At 40.1% G+C, this 18,731-nt stretch overlaps 2 protein-coding genes across 2 annotated transcripts; one reads left to right on the forward strand and one right to left on the reverse strand.

Annotated features, from left to right (window-relative positions):
* The first annotated feature begins 1,352 nt into the window (after positions 1 to 1,352).
* snx24 (sorting nexin 24) lies at positions 1,353 to 8,565 on the forward strand. The gene is made up of 7 exons (XM_028992263.1): positions 1,353 to 1,519; positions 3,399 to 3,482; positions 3,884 to 3,988; positions 5,026 to 5,120; positions 5,309 to 5,338; positions 6,236 to 6,300; positions 6,571 to 8,565. The coding sequence occupies exons 1-7, from the start codon at positions 1,451 to 1,453 to the stop codon at positions 6,639 to 6,641; spliced, it is 519 nt and encodes a 172-aa protein (XP_028848096.1). The 5' UTR covers positions 1,353 to 1,450; the 3' UTR covers positions 6,642 to 8,565.
* A 221-nt stretch (positions 8,566 to 8,786) lies between these two features.
* On the reverse strand, positions 8,787 to 18,266 carry ggcx (gamma-glutamyl carboxylase). The gene is made up of 15 exons (XM_028992251.1): positions 18,115 to 18,266; positions 17,539 to 17,763; positions 16,917 to 17,075; positions 16,665 to 16,830; positions 16,170 to 16,248; positions 15,984 to 16,090; positions 15,496 to 15,659; positions 14,975 to 15,276; positions 14,266 to 14,397; positions 14,034 to 14,185; positions 10,729 to 10,898; positions 10,463 to 10,593; positions 9,998 to 10,145; positions 9,708 to 9,912; positions 8,787 to 9,290 (listed from the first exon to the last, which is right to left on the reverse strand). The coding sequence occupies exons 1-15, from the start codon at positions 18,131 to 18,133 to the stop codon at positions 9,131 to 9,133; spliced, it is 2,319 nt and encodes a 772-aa protein (XP_028848084.1). The 5' UTR covers positions 18,134 to 18,266; the 3' UTR covers positions 8,787 to 9,130.
* Positions 18,267 to 18,731: the final 465 nt, after the last annotated feature.

Here is an 18,731-nt window from a genome sequence, read left to right on the forward strand (position 1 = left end):
GCTGCATCCCTCTGCAAGATATCTCACTATTTTTTACTTTTCTGAGCCTGTCAAGTCCTTCTTTTTGACCCATTTTGCCAAAGGAAAGGAAGTTGCCCAATAATTATGCACACCTGATATAGGGTGTTGATGTCATTTGACCACACACCTTCTCATTACAGAGATGCACATCACCTAATATGCTTAATTGGTAGTAGGCTTTTGAGCCTATACAGCTTGGAGTAAGACAACATGCATGAAGAGGATGATGTGGACAAAATACTCATTTGCCTAATAATTCTGCACTCCCTGTAAAGTTCTGTGAAGCATTCAGACAAAACTATTGCACAAAATATTTCAATGTATAATGTGTGTCAAAACTGTGCAACGGTTCAATAAAATAATGTCTATGCAATACCAATATATGCAACTAAAGTGGCCAAGATGGTGTTATGCACAGGACATGATGTTACTCATGGTTGTGGCTGCCAGAGCCCATTCTGGGAAACTGGGCGCAGGGCAGGGACTCACTCAGGGCGGGGTACCAGTCCATCACAGGACCTCAGGATGTACAAGTGGAGATTCTACATTTTACTTTTTCATTCCACATTTAATCCATCAAGACAATTGGTCTTTGCCAAAACTTTGATGTTCAGATGGAGGAAATGCCCTCTGCTGGGGAGTTTCTCAGAAAATGTCAAATATCTAAATTTGTTTTCATATGATGGAATTTTTCAACATGATCTCAATATGAGGCATCCTGGTGAAAATATCTGTGATGCCTCTGCCTTATAGTAACAGATTACTGGGAACATGAGCAACTGCTAATGGGGGAAAAGGTTATAACAATTCTAGGGGTGAATAGGACAGAAGCACATCAATTACTTGATGTCCTAATTTCTTCTCTTTCCCATTACATGTGCGAGCACATATGAAAGCTAATATTTATTTGTGAAACAAACATGTTTTAAAGGTCCCCTGTTATGAAATGTTCACTTTGCGAGAGTATTGGACATAAATACGAGTTCCCCTTGCCCGTCTGTGATCCTGCAGTCGCTAGAAATTGCGATGTGTATAAAGAATACTTCGGAAAGAGACTTCAGAGACAGTATTAGGGGACCACGAAGACCGGCATAAAAGAAAAACAAACAAAATGTCAAAATAAGGGACCAAAATAGGGGACCTTTTTTTTTAAAAAAAAAAACGCATAAATTCCTATTTTATTCCTTGCTTAGTTGTGGCATTGTTATTACGTTTGGTGATTAATATTGAATCATTTTTCAAATGAATCTGCCTGAGAAGTTTCGACCGAGACTTTTATTATGACGACGTGGTCCGTGCGCGAACTCGGAAGTTTAAAAAGATGCCGGGTTGCTCGTTTGAACCTTGCAGGCAGGGCAGCCGGGTGTCCGCATCGCTTCTCTCGCTTTCAGCCTTCAGAGTCGCTGTCAGTGTGGACTAGTTGTGAAAAATGCATCCTTTAATGGTGTCCATCCCTTCTTTCCGCGCGGAGGAAACTACGCTGGAGAAAGGCTACACGGTAGGATTGAGCGACTTGTGTGGAAAAACAAGAAAGTGAATTTTTAAAAAGCGAAGCAAAGCCGAGTCTTGGTGAGATGTAAGCGGTGAACGAATCGAGAACGACCCGGCGTGGAACGTCTTGGTCTGCGTGGTTGTTGTTTCACTTGGTCCAGCGCTTGAGCAGAACAGCGGTTTTAAGAGAATAATCAAATATGGATAGACACCATATATTATATGGCATCGGCGTCACAGTGACACACACACACGCACACGCACACACATCGTTCCTTTATGTTACCGCCCTGTGTTGTTTTTAGCAGGCCTGTAAACTCCGCCGTCAGAGATGAAAATGTCGACCAGGAGCTGGTGGTGGCAAGGTGGAAAGCTGCGAAACCAATTAATTTTCTGCACACTGGGCCTAATGTCTGCCTTTTTTTGCGTGTGTCCGTCTCACTGACTTCATGCGTGTTTAATAAGACTGTAAAGGTATTTATTTGTACATTCTAAATACAACAATTTTAAAATGATGCAATTTGCATTAACCGGGCTTTTGGACTATTCTCCACGTGATGCACGGCACAATCTGACAACCCAAGTTACTTAATCCCCATAGCTAGCGATCAGAACCATGAACAAGTGTGACATGTAGTACTTGTCGAGCTTTACTACTGGGTAGTTCAATATAAAGTTATGACAAAAGCCATAAACTTGCCATGTGATGCACGGGACACAGACACTAAAGTTCTGTAAAGTTCTACAAGCATCCAGACAAAACTATTGTGGCAAATATTTCAATGCATAATTGGTGTCAAAACTGTTCAACACTAAAAAAAAATTGTTTATGCAATACCAATATATGCGACTAAAATGACCAAGGTGGTGTGATGCATGGGACAATGTCACTGGTCTGAAAGCTCCACGAGTTCTGTTACGTTGAGCGTTGAGCATGTGATAACCAGTACCAAGAGTTAAAATGGGGTGCGTTGTACGAGTATTTTAATTAATATAACATGTATAAACTGAACTTTGATTATACTTTGCTTTGAATTTCATTGAAATTTGTAAAAAAAATTACATCATGAGATAATGTTTCAAATTTCTAGAAAACCTTCATTTAAAAAAAAAAAAAAAAAAACGTTGATTAAGTGATGTTCCACATGATGAGTACACAAGTGCAATTATAAGACATTATTTAGAGTTTTGCTTTCATTTTCTAGAGACTTGTTACTGTGTTACATTTCTTTATTTAAGCATTTCATGTTAATTCATGTCTGATGTGATAGTAGCCTAGTGGGTAACAGACTCGCTTATGAACCTGAAGACCCAGGTTCAAATCCCTCTTACTACCATTGTGTCCCTGAGCAAGACACTTAATCCTGAGTGTCTCCAGGGGGACTGTCCCTGTAACTACTGATTGTAAGTCACTCAGGATAAGGGCGTCTGATAAATGCTGTAAATGCAAATGTATGTCATGTGGCTAAAGTCCAAAGGAAGAATAACAGCTTTAAAAAAAAAAAAAAAAAAAAAACACCTTTTAGTCTAGAACTAGGCTTAATCCATGACCACAAAACTGACCCTAAGGGCTTACATTACAAACTTAAAATATAGTTCATTACGTTTCATCTAAAATCCCCAAAACATATTTGTAGAATATGATCTATCCCGTTTATGTTCATGCTGTAATGCAATATTTGCTTGCAGTGTCCCAGTGAAAGATGTGTTGAGTAAGAATACTTTTTATTCTCTTGAAAGACTAGAGGGGAAAAATGATCTTCGATTATTATAAATATCTAAATGTGACCACAGGTTGAGGGACACCTCTGCATTTTCAGCATAAAACCATGAAGTACAATTATAACTGCAGGTTCTGCCTCTAATATCCTTTTCTCTCTCTCTAGGTGTTTAAGATTGAGGTGCTGATGAGTGGTCGACAGCACACCGTGGAGAAGCGCTACAGTGAATTCCATGCTTTGCATAAAATGGTCTGTAGCTGCAGAATCGTTTCCTTATTACAAAACAGCATGATGAGTAAGCGGGAAAGATGTATAGATCAGCAAAACTGTATTTTGTATGTTTAGCATATTCATGTCCTGTCAATTGAAGATATTTCAAAAGACTGGTGGTAGCCTAGTGGGTAACACACTCGCCTATGAACCAGTAGACCCAGGTTCAAACCCCACTTATTACCATTATGTCCCTGAGCAAGACACTTAACCCTAAGTTGCTCCAGGAGGGGACTGTCCCTGTAACTACTGATTGTAAGTCGCTTTGGATAAGGGTGTCTGATAAATGCTGTAACTGTAATACATTTTTTAACCCTTTTAATGAAAATTGTTTTGGGAAGGAACATCATGTTAACCAGTGAATGTTTTTCTGCTGATAGTTGAAGAAGATAATTAAACCCCCTGAGATTCCCTCCAAACATGTGAGAAATTGGGTCCCTAAAGTCCTGGAGCAGAGGAGGCTGGGGCTGGAGCAGTACCTCCAGGTACCTTGTTGTTCCAGAAGTGTTTTGAACATTTGTTCGGTTACTCTGAAAATGAACTGAATATCTGGGTTCGATACTTCTGCTCTGCGTGGAGCGTAAATAAGACATCATCGCTTTATTTACAATCCCTGAAGGAAATGAAATACCAATAGAAAGGTGTGAGTCTGCTTCCGAGCAAGAGACCAGTCAGCCTGCATAATACTGTAAAGTATGCATGACTACTGTCAACATCTCACATTGGACAAATCTCAACCATGACTTCCTCTTTTGTTCTAGGAAGTCAAAGTCATTAATTAGATTTGTCATACAAATATGTTTGAGCAGATATGTGAAGATTAATCAATTCAAATAATTCTGAAAAACTTGTAACAAGACTATGCACTATAAGATCTGAAGATCTGAGAAATGAGAGTAGGTGGTGCTCATGAGGTACTCTACCTTGGGTCCTGTTTTCTGTAAGGATGTGCACGAATGTATGCAGAATGCACCAACATCCTGTTCCTGTAGGGCTTTTGGCCCTCGTTCATCTAATATGTAACTTGCCACTGCAACTTTTTTTTTTTTTTTTTTTTCTAGACATTCTATTTTTTTTTTTCATTCTGTTCTCACTGTTCAAATAAACCTACCATTGAAATGATAGACTGATAATTTCTTTGTTAGTCAACAAACTTACAAAATCAGCAGGGAATAAAAAAAACTTGTTAAAGTTAGTAGGTGGACTTCACAGAAATATTTTAGGAATCAAATGTACTGTGATTATTACCTGCATTACATTATATGCAGTAACAATAGATGCATTGTTATAAAACTCAACATTGAGTAGGTTTAATCTTGATACCTATCTTTGTATTTCCGCTAAGACGCTGCAATAAAAAAAATCTTCTTTATCTCTGATAGTCACAAGATGCAGTGTAAATAAAAAAAAAAGATCTACTGGGATTGTTGTACTTGGGAGAATCTTCCAAGCTTACAAAAGTACTGGAGCACGTCCCAGAGACAAACACACTGAATTGTAATTATTTTAAATCTCCTTATAGGCTATAATCATGGAAAATGAGGTTCTTCCCAAGATATTCCTGGATTTCCTCAACGTCCGCCATTTCCCATCATTGCCAAAAACAGAGAGCTGTGGGTAAGTTTTTACAGCTTTGACAGCCCAGTGCTCTGTGATCAGAGACCGGACACTGTCACAACATTTTCCAAAGCAGGCCAAGAGCGGAATGTCTTTACAACTTCTTTTGTGTGTCTGTTAAACAGAGCAGAAGTGACCTTTACAGACTACTTTACAATAATAAGTGTTTCTGTGTCTTGCTTTTAAAGGTCATTTGATACCGATTCCGAGGATTTGAGGTATGTGAGAGCACCAGCTCAGTATTGTAGTGCACATTACTGGCATAATTCGCAGTTCAGGGTGACTGTTTGCATATGCTCTGAGTGGCCCCTTTAAGGCAGGGGCTGATGGGGGTTTGGAGAGACACAGACACGTGTTGGGAGTAGGGGTCTTAAAATTCATATAATCAGTGCAGATGTGAACCATTTTGCATTGATGCAGTGCAGAATATAATAGTTAATGACCTTATTATAATGACCTTGCTTGGTGATTTTGTCGCATTAAAAGGTAAAAAAAGTTCATGCTGCGCGGTGTGGCACCTGGTGGCCTTGTTCTCTCACTGGTGTCATTTGTTGAACTTTGACGTATTTCTGCGCAGCCGATAGAATCCGAGGAGGGGAGGGGGGTTCTTTCTGACACCTTGAAACACACGAAGCAGGAATGGAGGAAAATCTGATCTTTCTCTTTGTGTCCAGATATCTATAACATGACATTATCTTACCAGGAGTCTAGAAAACCATGCATATTTGGGAAACCGCGTTAGTTTGGTTTGAGCAGGGTCTGTGTTCAGTCCACACTCACCTGATGCCACGGACGTCTGAAACAGGCGTTTTGCTGGTGTTTGTGGCATCAGGTGAGCGCGGACTGAACACAAACCATTTTTCTGCTCGTAGTAGCAAATCAAAGCGTCCACACAGGGGAACACGACCTTAACTCTTGTATTTGAAAACATCACATGACCATGTAGAAAATGTATGTAATTCATCGATATCGAGACATTGACAAACAATTCGAATTGGGAGACCAGTGAAGGTTCACACCTCTGGTAGGGTGGGGTTAATGTTGTGAAGTTTTTTTTTTTTTCCTTTGTGGAGTAAAAACCTAAACGCAAGCGCATTTTTCTTCCTTCTTTACAGTAAACTGACTCACCAGCCTGCGCTGCTATTTCTGAGGGACCCCTATCTACTCCCAGCTGCTCGTGGTAACACACTCTCTCATTCACCATCACCAGCACACACATACAGCTGCTCTGTATGCTGCAGTATTCACAAGTGAAATTCTACAGACAGTTTCTTATTTGAAGCTCAGTGATATATAAACATACACAAATTACATTACACAAAGTATCTGGATTATTGTTTTTGTAACCAGTTTCATGTAATATATGTTTCTCCCACTATTGGGCATGGATTGCACTGATTAATTTAATGGCTCAATAAAATATTTGCCCATAATTTTTTTTGTTCCCCAGATACATTTTCAAATGTGGTGATCGAGGGAGTAATTCATGGCATCTTCTACCCAGACCTGCAACCTAGGTAGAAGGTTTGACGTTGAAGGACCTTGCTGTGTGGACACTAACTAATGTGTATTTTCAAATAATTGTGGGCTTTGTTTTGTGCATTTACAGTAACTAATGTGTTACCCATCACTGCACATCCACTGTGAAACAAATAGGACACTATTTCCAAACTAGTGCTAAGTGTATTCTTATGCATTAAACATGGATCTTGTTCACTAGTGTAAGATATGGCATTGTCAGGATTTACATAGATATATGAAACTGGAAACAGCTGGTTTGTAGTTAACTACTCTGTGTATAAATATTTCTCATATGCACTCTATTACCTCAAACCTGTGTTTGGGCTTTGCCAATGTATTTATGTAAATCTGGAGGATGAATTTGACTTAACAATAGTGAACAAACTCCATTCTCAGCACCAGTTTGGAAATTGTGGCCATAGACTCACTGACAAGGGAGGAAAAGGGAAGCTGACCAACATGTATTGTCTGTGAAAAGGTTTGAGTTCATGCTTTGATTGTGGATCAGCACTGTAAATAGACTGAACGTATTTTATTAATGTTAATATATATAGAAAGACAATTTCTATAAAGTGTCATACTGTGAGAACTACATAGTCAAATAATCCTAAAGTAATCCTAAGTACATCCTTAAATGGGAGTACATGCATACTTGTGCATACCAGCATGTGTTTGGAGAATTAAGTAATCATGTGATTTTTACATGCTTAAATATCATTACAGGTTTTTATACTGCGCAAAGGGAAGTTTGCCCAAAGAATGTGAAATAATTAAGGAATTCCTTATATTTTTCATATCTCTTAACCAGTGGAGCCACAGTAGGTTGTGTAGTTGAGCTGGTTGTCAAGTTTGTGAATTCATCACTTTTGTTACAGGACATACACTTTGAAGCAGAAATGATGGTCAAGTTCATAATGTTTTGTTTCCCCCAAAACTGGTTTATGATAACATTTAGTATGAAATTCTGTCATTTTTAGAAAGGCCAAATCATTGTTTGCCTTTTTCAGCTGACAAATTTATTTGAGCAAGCAATATAAAAATATATATACATTTGAATTTACCATGCTAGAAAATTATAAACAGCTTTAAAAAATCTGCCATTTTTGGTTACGCTTGAGGTCAAAAGGTCAAGCTACCATAAGATGAACAGTTGAAATTACATGTTGTTCTTGTCATCATCAGATTTTTTTCAAAGTGTGGAATGAATGTGAGTGAATGGAATAATTACATGTGCCGTTTTACAATATGGAGGAAAGGGCTGAACGGGATAGTGGACATACTGGCGTTCAACTCAATCCCTGTAGAAGGTTGGATTACAGTGAGGCAGTCTGTTTCAAGCCCATACACTACTAATGCATAGAGAGAATTCTGTGTCCTTTCTGTATCTCATAACATACTTTTTTTTAAATATTATGTGCCATGGCGCTCAAGTCTTGAAGGTGTTACTGACACTGTGGGATCTAACTAAAGCACTTTAGCCTGAGCCGATAATAAGTCTTAATGTGTCAAAACAATGATGAAAATGAAGAGCAATAAAATCATTTCACAAAAAAAAAAAAAACTGCTCTGTTACTGTTTATATCGAACCCTGGTTTGTTTTCTTGATAAATGTAGGATTTTTATTCATATTATAAAAGTGTACAAATGCTAGAATATTGCAGCTAACTGTTGTTGAATCAGGATATTTTTCCTGGCAAAGACAGGCCCGTTCACTTTCACTTTGAATTCTGTTTAGCTGCCCGGCAGGAACTACAGTCTGCTTCAAATTGAACTTAAATATGCAGCTGGTGCCCATAAAGCAGCCAACAGTTAAACTATCAGCACAGTGTTTTGTAGCCTAATGGGTAATAAAGTCAGCCATCAAAGAGTTAACCCACAGAGTCAAAGTGTGACCCCCCCCCCCCCCCCTCAAATCCTGCTGCTGCTGCTGCTACCAGCATGAAACCATACGCTGTTACAGGATGACTAATCCACTATTACAGCAGCTACAAAAACAGAGCTTCACGTAAATGGCTACACGTGAAGTGGCACTCATGCGATCAAAGGGAAGAACAAGTTTTGTTTTTGTTCAGCATATTCTCCAATTTGTGCACTGTGTTCGTAGTTGCTATTGTTCAATATAAATGTTACACACACACACACACACACACGCTGAGGTTGATTTAATTAGCATGTCGTGCTGAAGCATTAAATAAAAACATTTCACATAAAAATTCAATTAGGCTCAATACTGTGATTTATGAAATGGGGCCGCCTATTTAAAAGACACCGTACTAGTTATTGCATCTGCCTTTCGAAAAAAGAAAGAAAGAAAGAAAAAAAACAAAAAACTTTTTTCATTATTCCAAATAGACCCTCACTACCTGCAACCAGACCAGTCAGTCAGTGAGTCAGTCTCTGGAATGTAATGCTTAGTGTAATAAAGACCGTCACTGCTCCCTTTAGTAGAGCTCCTCAGTAACAGTCACTGGCTCGTTCCTTGTTGGACATTATAATTCTTCGTGCCCTGGCTCTGCCTTCAGGCTCTCCTCGTGGCGAGCCTCGCTCCCAGGCTCCTTCATGTTGGCATAGGCCACCTCCTGTGTCAACTGCTCCAGGGGGGGGAGCCCAAAGGCCAGGTTTCGCAGGGCTATAGCAGTCATCAGAAACCTGGAAGAACAGGTCCAATCCACGTTAAACATTCAATATTAACTACAGCTGTACTGATATGAACAAAATATTCTTTACATTCTGAAATAGTTTGGTTTTTATTCATCCAATAGTCTCTCCAAAGAGAAGAGGGAAAAAAACAACTACATATTACTTTCTCAGCACCGCATTGCCTACCTGAGTTTGAAAACCAAACGGACAGACTAAATATTATATAGAAAATAAAATGGTGGTGGCCTATCGGTTAAGGAATTGGACTTGTAACCAAAGGGTTGTGGGCTCAAATCCCAAGCTGTCAAGGTGCCACTGAGTAAAGCACCGCCCCCACACACTGCTCCCTAGGTGCCTTTCATGGCTGCCGACTGCTCACCAAGGGAGATGGGTTAAATGCAGAGGACACATGATTTTAACACGAACCCTCGCCGCAGCATGTAATACTTCTTCACGGAGAACCTCTGGAACCTCTCCAGGACTGAGGCCTCGCGACGCCTTTTCACCTCCTTCATGTGCCGCTGTCGTTTCAGGAAAAGTCGGACAACAGGGTCTGTGGCGTTGAGGTCAGCCCCCTCATTTTCTATTTCACTTAGCAGGGGCTGAAGCTCAGCGGGAAGAGGCTCTGTCTCTGCAAAGAGATGACAAACCGAGTACTGAACAACTTGCCGCATGGTTGCTCGACTGGCTTGTATGAGTTCATGCTGTTCACTGACCGCTTCCATTGCGAAGCCGCTCCTGCAGTTCAGACAGCTTGGTGAAATTCTTCTGCAGCGCCGCCTCAGTGGTGTTCACATAGATATACATGTAGCACGATGGCTCTGCAGACACTGTGTACACCTTATGGTATGCACCTGCTGGAAGCTGTAAACAGTAATGCAGCAAAGTTCTATATTCATGAAAATACTCAGAAAATAAAGTACCTTTCGGAGTACATCGACATGTTACTGACCAGTAAACTTTTAGTTACTTAACCACACGGTATTAATATCAAAGAAGTATGCATAGGTACCAGGGTTGCATTTTGTATATTGGGTTGCATTCTCTATATTGTGCTTGTATTACGCAAAGTTTACTTGTTAACATTTTTAATGTTTGGACTGATGAAATTCTGGACCGTGAGCTTATGTCAACAGAGAATCTGATATAGACTGTGACCCTGGCAGCAAGTGATGTCTCACCTTCATCTGTTCTCCAGGATGCAGGGTGTAGTTCTTCTTCTCATCCACAATCTCCACACTCACCTGGCCCTGCAGCACTTGTACGGAAGTGTTACCCAGGTCCTCACTGACGTAGTTCTCCAGATGCAGGCCTGTGCAAATCAAAAGATTAAAAAAATCACAGCCAGTGAGTATAAAGGACAGTGATCATGCAGTGAAATTTATTCCCATGTACCTCACAGAAAAAGATTCATGTTATTGGCAAAAAATCATAAAGCCATAACAACCTGGAAAGTCAGCAATGAAGACTATCTCTGTTTGATTATCCAGTGTCTGTTCTATCTCCTGGAACTTGGCTCTCCAAGGTGAGAGGTCCACCAGAAGTGGCATCAGCCAGTGGTTTGGTTTGAATGGTGACCACTCTGCTTTCACAATGTCAACAGAGGGGTCAAATATCCTAAGGAACAAGATGTAAAGATGTAAAGGAACACCATTACATCATACATGTTCATGGCTGAGATCTCTGTCACAGCCCATCCTGGAACACTGGGCACAGGCAAATTCACCCGGGGCAAAGTTTGCACACACACACACGCAATTCAATCACACTTATGATCTATTTATTTATTTATATATATATATATATATATATATATATATATATATATATATATATATATATATATATATATATATATATATATATATATATATATAGTGTGTGTTTCATACATACAGGGAGTGCAGAATTATTAGGCAAATGAGTATTTTGTCCACATCATCCTCTTCATGCATGTTGTCTTACTCCAAGCTGTATAGGCTCGAAAGCCTACTACCAATTAAGCATATTAGGTGATGTGCATCTCTGTAATGAGAAGGGGTGTGGTCTAATGACATAAACACCCTATATTAGGCAACTTCCTTGCCTTTGGCAAAATGGGTCAAAAGAAGGACTTGACAGGCTCAGAAAAGTAAAAAAATAGTGAGATATCTTGCAGAGGGATGAAGCACTCTTAAAATTGCAAAGCTTCTGAAGCGTGATCATCGAACAATCAAGCGCTTCATTCAAAATAGTCAACAGGGTCGCAAGAAGCGTGTGGAAAAACCAAGGCGCAAAATAACTGCCCATGAACTGAGAAAAGTCAAGCGTGCAGCTGCCAAGATGCCACTTGCCACCAGTTTGGCCATATTTCAGAGCTGCAACATCACTGGAGTGCCCAAAAGCACAAGGTGTGCAATACTCAGAGACATGGCCAAGGTAAGAAAGGCTGAAAGACGACCACCACTGAACAAGACACACAAGCTGAAACATCAAGACTGGGCCAAGAAATATCTCAAGACTGATTTTTCTAAGGTTTTATGGACTGATGAAATGAGAGTGAGTCTTGATGGGCCAGATGGATGGGCCCGTGGCTGGATTGGTAAAGGGCAGAGAGCTCCAGTCTGACTCAGACGCCAGCAAGGTGGAGGTGGAGTACTGGTTTGGGCTGGTATCATCAAAGATGAGCTTGTGGGGCCTTTTCGGGTTGAGGATGGAGTCAAGCTCAACTCCCAGTCCTACTGCCAGTTTCTGGAAGACACCTTCTTCAAGCAGTGGTACAGGAAGAAGTCTGCATCCTTCAAGAAAAACATGATTTTCATGCAGGACAATGCTCCATCACACGCGTCCAAGTACTCCACAGCGTGGCTAGCAAGAAAGGGCATAAAAGAAAAACTAATGAAATGGCCTCCTTGTTCACCTGATCTGAACCCCATTGAGAACCTGTGGTCCATCATCAAATGTGAGATGTACAAGGAGGGAAAACAGTCACCTCTCTGAACAGTGTCTGGGAGGCTGTGGTTGCTGCTGCACGCAATGTTGATGGTGAACAGATCAAAACACTGACAGAATCCATGGACTGCAGGCTTGAGTGTCCTTGCAAAGAAAGGTGGCTATATTGGTCGCTGATTTGTTTTTGTTTTGTTTTTGAATGTCAGAAATGTATATTTGTGAATGTGGAGATGTTATATTTGATTTCACTGGTAAAAATAAATAGAAATGGGTATATATTTGTTTTTTGTTAAGTTGCCTAATAATTATGCACAGTAATAGTCACCTGCACACACAGATATCCCCCTAAAATAGCTAAAAATAAAAACTACTTCCAAAAACATTCAGCTTTGATATGAATGAGTTTTTGGGTTCATTGAGAACATGGTGGTTGTTCAATAATAAAATTATTCCTCAAAAATACAACTTGCCTAATAATTCTGCACTCCCTGTAGAGACACACACACACACTCTCAAGTTTGTACACACCAATTCTGTGGCAGTTAGGCAGTTATGGAGACTAACACGGATTCATTTTGAGAATCCAATGCAAAACTAACTTAAGGTGTTTGCAGCATTTCACAGTCTTGGCTTCTCTCAATCACAGCAAACGCTCTCTGTTTGGAAAGACTCAAAATGTTGTCAACTTTTTGCCTTGTTTAATATTTTTTGTTTATTACATAACCTCACGTGTGTTATTTCAAAGTCCTCTGTCTTTAGTTTTGTCCTATAATGTAAAATATGCAAGATCCATAAATGAGTAAGTCAGTCCAAATTTCTGACTGGTAGCATATATATAAGATTACATGTAAGGTCTTTTTTTCGGCAGCAGAGGGCAGTATGTGCTACTCAACGCAAAGTGTTTTTCATGAAATAAGAACTAGATGCCGGCATCAAAACAATGTGCATTTTGACTGAGGGAATTTTAAGGGTCCCCTTTCATGAAAAATATGGCTTTGCAGTGGTCCCCTAATACTGTATCTTAAGTCTCTTTCTGAAATTCAGCCGTGGTGCAGAATTACAGCCACTTTTATCCAGTCCCACAATGAGATTTCCTCAGGAAGTGTGTGAAGCTTTAAATGCAAATGAGGAGGACAGAGGTGGCATGAGGAGGAGAGTGGCCTATAGAAGTTGAGGGGACATTCGTGGGAATTGAGTCATCAACACAATTCACAAACCACAATGTTTGGAACACACAGGAAGTCGTGTTTGCATTTTTCCAGAAAAATATTAAATTAACCCACTTGTTCATCATCTGACTGAACTAAAAAATACATTTGTTCTAATTTTTATATCCAACTGCAAAGTTTTAAATATTTGGAAGCCATGACGATTGGTGGATTTTTTTTTTATGGGAGAACAAAGCATAAGAAACAGAAAGTAACCTTTCCCCCTTTGACACCATAAGGGGAGACATTCCAGGTCAGACAATATGAGCTGCAGAACGGCTACAGCACTCTTTATACATATCGTCATTTCTAGCCACTGCAGGACCATAGACAGGCTAGAGGAACTCATATTAATGTTAAATAATCTCACATTTAACCATTTTTGATTGGGTTCTCATAAAGCATGATCCCCCACTATGTGTCTGATATCTATATTTTTATTATTGGTCAACAATTTAGGAAGCAATACATCTAGTGTTAGAATTACAGATGAATCAATAGCATGACTGTCTGTCAAGTAGCTTGATGGCCTTCCCAGTTTCTGGTGATGCCTCTTCATAGTTGGGACTACATTAGCACTGAATGACCATTTTATCAGCTATGTAGACCATACCTTTGTTGGAAGCGCTCATTGATTGACACCCAAATGTCAAAGTAGATCTCTGGGTCTGAGATGTTGTAATGTGGGAGCTGCTGACTCAGGCATGTGGCATACTGTTTCAGCATATCCCCATGGTCCTTCCAGCGTTTGCTCTGAGTGAACACCTAGATAAAAGCCTTATGTGTAAAACTCTCATTCCAAAGAACCGTGGTCTCATATTTACACATCTTACAAAGCCTTTTACCCCAGGGTTAAGGTATCCAACATCCCCTGTTTTTCCATCTCGGTAGGTAATCTTGACATGCTGGTGAGAGCGGGAATGCACCATCATGTCCCAGGAATATCCATAAAGACCATTGGTCCAGTTGTTGTAGCCCTGTGCATAAACAAATAGAAAATAATTAGGTAGCAGAATTGATGGGATTTTCATATCAGTAGGGATGGACTGAATTTCCCAAAGGATCCAGCCAGCAACTGTCAGAACTTAACCACTGATGAATTGCCAGAAGTTACACAAACTGGGATTTGAAGTTTCAGCATCTGTGGGATAAACTGGAAAAAGCAAAGTATTTTGATAAAATTATGTATAATTGTGCCAGATACCACAGGATTCCTTCCAAGAGTTATGTTCAGTCCATGCCATAACGGGTCAGTCATCGGACAGACATATTTCAGGCATGTGGCTGAATCTGTTTAAATGGAACTGGTTGTAATTCCCAAGCCACTTTAAAAAAAAAAACATGTGCTATAGGTCAACTGCCATGTTTGCTTGTCACTGTGCAAATACTTTACTTTGGCAGCTACATGAGACACACTTGTGTTTAACTTTTATAACTAAAAGGAACAGAATGCATTTTTTAAAGAAAAGTTTCCAATTCGTTTGTTATACAACTGCAGCCTACAAACATCGGCTTACAACAGCCCTCCCCCAGTCAACCCAGACTATGATGTACCTGTGTGATGAAGTGGGAATAGGGCAAGAATAACTGCTCAGCAAGGTAGAGGATGGTAAAAACAGCAGCAAGTTTGTGCTTCAGCTTTGGGGTGGATGGCAAGACTGTCGAAGAGGTTCTCTGGGGTATTGCAGACACCTCAGAGGACTTGGGATACACACAGGAAGGGCTGGGCTGTAACGGTGCCGACACGTTGGGCAGAACTTGCTTTAGGAATGCTGGGAAGTGGCCAAAAAAGCGCCTGGGCCAGTCAGGGTAGCAGAACAGAAGGCTTGTGACCAGCATGGTGTAAGCAAACATGCCTGTCAGTAAACACAAAGGGAATTTGTATGGATTTGCTCTCACCCACACAGTAAACACAAGGAGACACATGACACACAATTTATGCAGCTCTGCACCAACTGCAGCACAGCACATATTGCTGTATTATCTTCCATATAACTATTGAAATTCTCTCTATCAAACAAATTTGAATAGAAAATTATTCTTGTGATGCCAACCAATGATTTTGTGTGACTTACCAATGCTGAACAGTTGTGAGTTCATGCAGTGAAAGTAGGATACAAAGAAAAATGCAACTGGACGAGTAGCATCAAAGAAGAGCAGATAACCAGCTGACAGGTCCAGCATGAGACCCCCACCATGTACCACCAGCAGACTGACCATCTCTACCGGGAGAATGAACCTGTGTTCATAAAACAAAATTGGCCTTCTCTCTGAAACTGATTTTAACACAGAAAAGACAACATGATTGCCCACACTCATGCTGATTCTGGTAATATGGTTTTAAAAAAAGTCCCTGTCTTCTTTTATTCCAGTCAAACTACATAAACAGTCACAGAGTTAATATTAATTTGAGCATTATAAGTTAAAAAAAATTGATTGCATTCATCTCTGTATTTAAAAGCAAAATACAGCAGCCATTTAAGATTCCACCAATGTCATTAATCTAAGATGTCTAAATGCCTTGCTAATATGCCTTTTAACCAGAAAAATTAAATGTCTTTACTTAAAAGGGTCAAAGAGCCAGTGGTGGGCCAGATATTGCATGGAATATCCTTCCACCCAGTCTGCATCCAGTTTCTTGACTCCGGCAATGAAGTACACTATAAAAATCTGCCAAGGAATAGAATTACACCACTACAACAGACTTATTTGGCAAGATCATAATTAAAGAAGCAGTGAAGTGACTGACCTGGGCTCTAAGAAGAGTATAGTTCCAAAGAGGAACATGTGCATTTCTTTTCCTTGAGGATAACAGCCCATCTACTGACCTTCAGAAATAGAGGAATTACCAAGTGAAAGTGAAGTGACTGTCATTGTGAAACACTGCAGCACATCACACGGTGACATCAGGAAATGTGTCCTCTGCATTTAACCATCACCCTTAGTGAGCAGTCGGCAGCCATGAAAGGTGCCCTCAGTGTAGGTTGTCTTGCAAGGTCAGAAACCAAAATGAATAAAAGGCACATTTTTTTTTACTTATTACTGTAGCTTCTCACTATGGTTACGCACACAGTTTTTGTACCTTTAATAATGGCACATTCATTTAGAAAACTCATTAAACTGCATCCAGTTGTGTGTTATATTATTTCTTATAGATCAGTCAAATGGAATCACATTAGATCCAGAGCACCTAGAGAAACTAGGATCAGTTTACAGAATACTACAGAAAATACTTGTTTCTCACCAGTATCTGTTGGCATCCATGAGGCTAAGCTGAAAGCCAATTAGTCCATACAGGTAAGAGTGGTTATTCCAGGTTGTCTTGTCCAGGAAGAACACATACCAATATGTGGAAATGAACATGAGACACGACAGACGATAGAGAAAGCCAAGCATGATGCCAAGAGACCCTGTTTGGAACATAAGGGGACAGAATCACGAAACATAAAATATAACATGCATAGATTGGTAGACAGATTATTTCTACATGCCCAACCTAAGAACATGATTACATAGACCAGATACATCCAATCCAATGGAAGGGGTTTGAGGAAGTTGAATAGGGGAAACCGACACACAGGGGCACCATCCAAGTACTTGTAGTCCAGATGACTTAAGCCTCGCTCCTGGGTGATGTCCACTGCCATCAGCATACCTGAGGACAGGTAAACATATAAAATCAGCAGACAAGATTGCAACTGCAAACTGCGCTGAGAGTAACATAGTGCAGTCTTGCAAAAAGATTCTCATGTCAGCGAACTGTACTGATGTTAAGCAGGAAGGTGCTTCCTTTACATTTTATGGCATTTAGCATTTATTAAAACAAAGGCCTGGGAGAAATGTCCTAGGCATGGTAGCGCAATATATTCACAATTTACCATGCACACTTTTGTAAAATCTATGTAAACATAAAAAATGGAAGCATACCAGCCCGCCAAACAGTGATTAGATTGTTTGACAGTCACAGAGCATGAGAGAGTGCCTTAGGTACCTTTACCTAAAGGCAATTACACAAGAAAGTAAGTGTTGGAGCACAATGATTTATATTAAATACACATCCCTAGTCGGAATATCTTTAATACAGGCTCACACATCAATCCACAGCGGACAGTGCTCACCAAACAAGAAGCGGAAGATGCTAAGCGAAGCTGGGTCAGTGGGTCGGTTCAGGAGGCAGACTAAACAATGCCAGGACGAGAGGTCTTCTCTCTCGAAGCCAAACAGCCTCTTCATCCTGGTGTCCTTGGACACCGGAACAGCAGCAGCCTTCTGATCTGAACTCATCTGTTTGCCATCATGCTTGTTCCTTTTGCGGCAGGAGGTTGGATCGACACAAAGAGCTCCTAATACAGTGGAGGTCAGAATATTTTTACAAAAATGGGACAAAAGGACAGCTAATAAGCTGCGGTATTATGCACAACTGAATTTGCTGAATTCGGATATAGCATCTTGAATAATTCGTTTATAAAGGAAGATCATTTTGAGAAGCTATTATTTTTGAACCACAGAAACCATTGAAGTGCGCCATGTTTAATGACTGAATAATAACAAGGTTACACAGAAGAAAGTAATGCAGTTTCATAATACTACACGTTACACAACCAAGTTGGTGTAAAGTCCTAAACTCAGTGCTGTCAGCAACAATAACCGCTATACTATTTATTACGGTACATATCAGTGGTTCTGCTGCCTACCGCAAGCCCCGGGCTCCATGTTTCAGATTAGGGAACGTATCGCCGCAGCACCGTGACCCCCGGAGCCCCACCGAACCCCAGGCTGGGCTCGACCTGGCTCCTAAACAGCTGGACACGTGTCATCGCGACGGACGTCACCTTAAAGCAACAGTGCGGACGGGGCGCCTTTCACTTCCGGGTCGCGGCAGCGCGACGCCTGTGACGTGTTACGTCTTATGTGGTAAACAACTGGAACATCTTTGCTATGAAAAAGGTTTTAGTTTAGAACACAGTTTTTATACAAATTAAAGTGTGCACTAATGAACACAACAAGTCACACTTTTTTTCGAATAGTCAAGAATATTCAGTTTTCCTAAATTGTATAATTCTATAGAATTTAGGAAAACCCTATAGATTCTCTATAGGGTTCTATAAAATGAAAGACTCTTCTGTTTCATTCGGCTATTTGCAGCATTTTCTTTTTTTTTTTATTCTAATCCTGCCTTGACAGGCTTAGACAAATCCCAATTGTTCTCATTTTACTTTACAAGAATCTTGTATTTTGTATTACTAATTTGCAGAAGATGCAGAAAGTATTTTGATTTACAAGCTTTAGATTTTACCTCAGTGGCACAAGG

This window comes from Denticeps clupeoides, chromosome 1, assembly GCF_900700375.1.
Source record: "Denticeps clupeoides chromosome 1, fDenClu1.1, whole genome shotgun sequence".
In the NCBI taxonomy this organism is placed as follows: domain Eukaryota; kingdom Metazoa; phylum Chordata; class Actinopteri; order Clupeiformes; family Denticipitidae; genus Denticeps; species Denticeps clupeoides.

What these genes read in the sequence shown, in the direction of transcription:
- snx24 (XM_028992263.1), top strand. Translation starts at nt 1,451, where the DNA reads ATGCATCCTTTAATGGTGTCCATCCCTTCTTTCCGCGCGGAGGAAACT. An exon ending in CGCTGGAGAAAGGCTACACG is followed by an intron (nt 1,520 to 3,398) that starts GTAGGATTGAGC and finishes CTCTCTCTCTAG; the next exon opens with GTGTTTAAGATTGAGGTGCT. An exon ending in GGCTGGAGCAGTACCTCCAG is followed by an intron (nt 3,989 to 5,025) that starts GTACCTTGTTGT and finishes ATCTCCTTATAG; the next exon opens with GCTATAATCATGGAAAATGA.
- ggcx (XM_028992251.1), bottom strand. An exon ending in CATCTTCCGCTTCTTGTTTG is followed by an intron (nt 17,076 to 17,538) that starts GTGAGCACTGTC and finishes ACCTGTCCTCAG; the next exon opens with GTATGCTGATGGCAGTGGAC. An exon ending in ATCCTGGAGAACAGATGAAG is followed by an intron (nt 10,146 to 10,462) that starts GTGAGACATCAC and finishes TACTGTTTACAG; the next exon opens with CTTCCAGCAGGTGCATACCA.